This window comes from Malurus melanocephalus, unplaced genomic scaffold (assembly GCF_030028575.1).
Source record: "Malurus melanocephalus ecotype Western Australia unplaced genomic scaffold, MMel_1.1 scaffold_1646, whole genome shotgun sequence".
In the NCBI taxonomy this organism is placed as follows: Eukaryota; Metazoa; Chordata; class Aves; order Passeriformes; family Maluridae; genus Malurus; species Malurus melanocephalus.
The window spans coordinates 1,888-4,910 of NW_026624878.1; the positions used below are offsets into that span (position 1 = coordinate 1,888).

Here is a 3,023-nt window from a genome sequence, read left to right on the forward strand (position 1 = left end):
AACACCGTGAGTGTCACATTGTCACCATTGTCACCTGTGTGTCACCAATGTCACCCTCTGTGTCACCTCAGTGTCACCTGTGTCACCTCCCGGGTCATCTGTGTCACCATTGTCACCCGGGGAAACTGAGGAACCTGAGCAAAGTGGAGAGAGCCAACGCCTGCAACACCGTGAGTGTCACCAGTGTCACCTGAGTGTCACCAATGTCACCTGTGTGTCACCCTCTGTGTCATCATTGTCACCTCTGTGTCACCAATGTCACCCTCTGTGTCATCTGTATCGGTATTGTCACCTCTGTCACCTGGGGAAACTGAGGAACCTGAGCAAAGTGGAGAGAGCCAACGCCTGCAACACCGTGAGTGTCACCAATGTCACCTGTGTCACCTCTGTGTCACCTCAGTGTCACCTCAGTGTCACCATTGTCCCCATTGTCCCCAGGTCATTAAGCAGTTGATGAAGAAGGAGTTCACTCTGGAGTTCTCTCGTGACCGGAAGTCCATGTCCCAATGTCCCCGATGTCCCCAATGTCCCAATCCCCTGGATGTCCCGGTGTCACTGTCACCCCTGGGTGTCCCCAATGTCCCCTGACAATGTCCCCATTGTCCTCAGGTCATTAAGCAGTTAATGAAGAAGGAGTTCACGCTCGAGTTCTCCCGTGACCGGAAGTCCATGTCCCAATGTCCCCAATGTCCCCAATGTCCCCAATGTCCTGGTGTCACTGTCACCCCTCAATGTCCCAATGTCCCCAATGATGTCACTGATGATGTCACTGTCCCCAATGTCCCCAATGTCCCCAATGTCCCCAATGTCCCCAATGTCCCCAATGTCCCCAATGATGTCACTGATGATGTCATTGTCCCCTGATGATGTCATTGTCCCCATTGTCCCCTCAGGTCATTAAGCAGTTAATGAAGAAGGAGTTCACGCTGGAGTTCTCTCGTGACCGGAAGTCCATGTCCCAATGTCCCCAATGTCCCCAATGTCCCCAATGTCCCCAATGTCCCCAATGTCCCCAATGATGTCACTGATGATGTCACTGTCCCCTGATGATGTCACAATGTCCCCTCAGGTCATTAAGCAGTTAATGAAGAAGGAGTTCACGCTGGAATTCTCCCGTGACCGGAAGTCCATGTCCCAATGTCCCCAATGTCCCCTGATGATGTCACTGATGATGTCACTGATGATGTCACTGTCCCCAATGATGTCACCATTGTCCCCATTGTCCCCAGGTCATTAAGCAGCTGATGAAGAAGGAGTTCACGCTGGAATTCTCCCGTGACCGGAAGTCCATGTCCCAATGTCCCCAATGTCCCCAATGTCCCCAATGTCCCCAATGTCCCCAATGTCCCCAATGTCCCCAATGTCCCGGTGTCACTGTCACCTCTCGATGTCCCTGATGATGTCACTGTCCCCTGATGATGTCACATTGTCCCCAGGTGATTAAGCAGCTAATGAAGAAGGAATTCACGCTGGAATTCTCCCGTGACCGGAAGTCCATGTCCCAATGTCCCCATTGTCCCCAATGATGTCACTGATGATGTCACTGTCCCCTGATGATGTCACAATGTCCCCTCAGGTCATTAAGCAGTTAATGAAGAAGGAGTTCACTCTGGAATTCTCCCGTGACCGGAAGTCCATGTCCGTGTTCTGCTCTCCGGCCAAAGCCTCGCGCGCGGCCGTGGGGAACAAAATGTTCGTCAAGGTGGGTGGCACTGTCACCATTGTCACCTGAGTGTCACCAATGTCACCTCTGTGTCACCATTGTCACCTGAGAGTGACCATTGTGTGACATTAGTGACAAAATGTTCGTCAAGGTGGGTGGCACTGTCACCATTGTCACCATTGTCACCTCATTGTCACCTGAGTGTCACCTGAGAGTGACCATTGTGTGATATCAGTGACAAAATGTTCGTCAAGGTGGGTGGCATTGTCACCATTGTCACCTGGGGGTCATCAGTGTCACCTCTGTGTCACCATTGTCACCTCTGTGTGACCTGTGTGTGACAAAATGTTCGTCAAGGTGGGTGGCACTGTCACCATTGTCACCTGGGGGACACCTCTGTGTCACCTCTGTGTCACCTGGGGGTCACCTGGAGGTCACCATTGTCACCCGGGGGTCATCATTGTCACCTGAGAGTGACCATTGTGTGATATCAGTGACAAAATGTTCGTCAAGGTGGGTGGCACTGTCACCATTGTCACCTGGGGGTCACCTGGGGGTCACCATTGTCACCTCAGTGTCACCTGAGTGACACCTGGGGGCCATCATTGTCACCTCAGTGTCACCAGTGTCACCTGAGAGTGACCATTGTGTGATCCCAGTGACAAAATGTTCGTCAAGGTGGGTGGCACTGTCACCATTGTCACCTGGGGGTCACCTGGGGGTCACCATTGTCACCTCAGGGTCACCATTGTCACCCGTGGGGAACAAAATGTTCGTCAAGGTGGGTGGCACTGTCACCATTGTCACCTGAGTGTCACCTGCTGATCACTGAGTGACCCCAGAGTGACCCCGGAGTGACCATTGAGTGACCATTGAGTGACCATTGAGTGTCTATTGACCATTGACCATTGACCATTGACCATTGAGTGACCACTGAGTGACCACTGAGTGACCATTGAGTGCCCATTGAGTGATTACAGTGACCATTGACCATTGACCATTGAGTGACCACTCCATTGAGTGACCACTCCATTGAGTGACCATTGAGTGTCCATTGTCCGCAGGGCGCCCCGGAAGGGGTCATTGACCGCTGCAATTACGTCCGGGTGGGGACGGCGCGGTGCCGCTGACCATTGAGTGACCATTGAGTGACCATTGACCATTGACCATTGACCATTGAGTGACCATTGAGTGCCCATTGACCATTGACCATTGACCATTGAGTGACCATTGACCATTGACCATTGACCATTGACCATTGAGTGAGTGACCATTGAGTGACCATTGAGTGACCATTGAGTGATTACAGTGACCATTGACCATTGAGTGACCATTGAGTGACCATTGAGTGTCCATTGAC

The 3,023-nt window shown here is 52.1% G+C and overlaps 1 protein-coding gene across 1 annotated transcript in view; it reads left to right on the forward strand.

Moving 5' to 3' along the window:
* Nucleotides 1-1,564: 1,564 nt before the first annotated feature.
* LOC130587220 (sarcoplasmic/endoplasmic reticulum calcium ATPase 1) overlaps nt 1,565-3,023 on the forward strand; it is a gene marked incomplete at its 3' end in the record, with an annotated part of 20,319 nt that continues 18,860 nt past the window's right edge. Inside the window, exon 1 of the mRNA XM_057388183.1 lies at nt 1,565-1,702. Within this exon, the coding sequence (XP_057244166.1) occupies nt 1,565-1,702 (138 nt within the window). The remainder of the gene's footprint in view (nt 1,703-3,023) is intronic.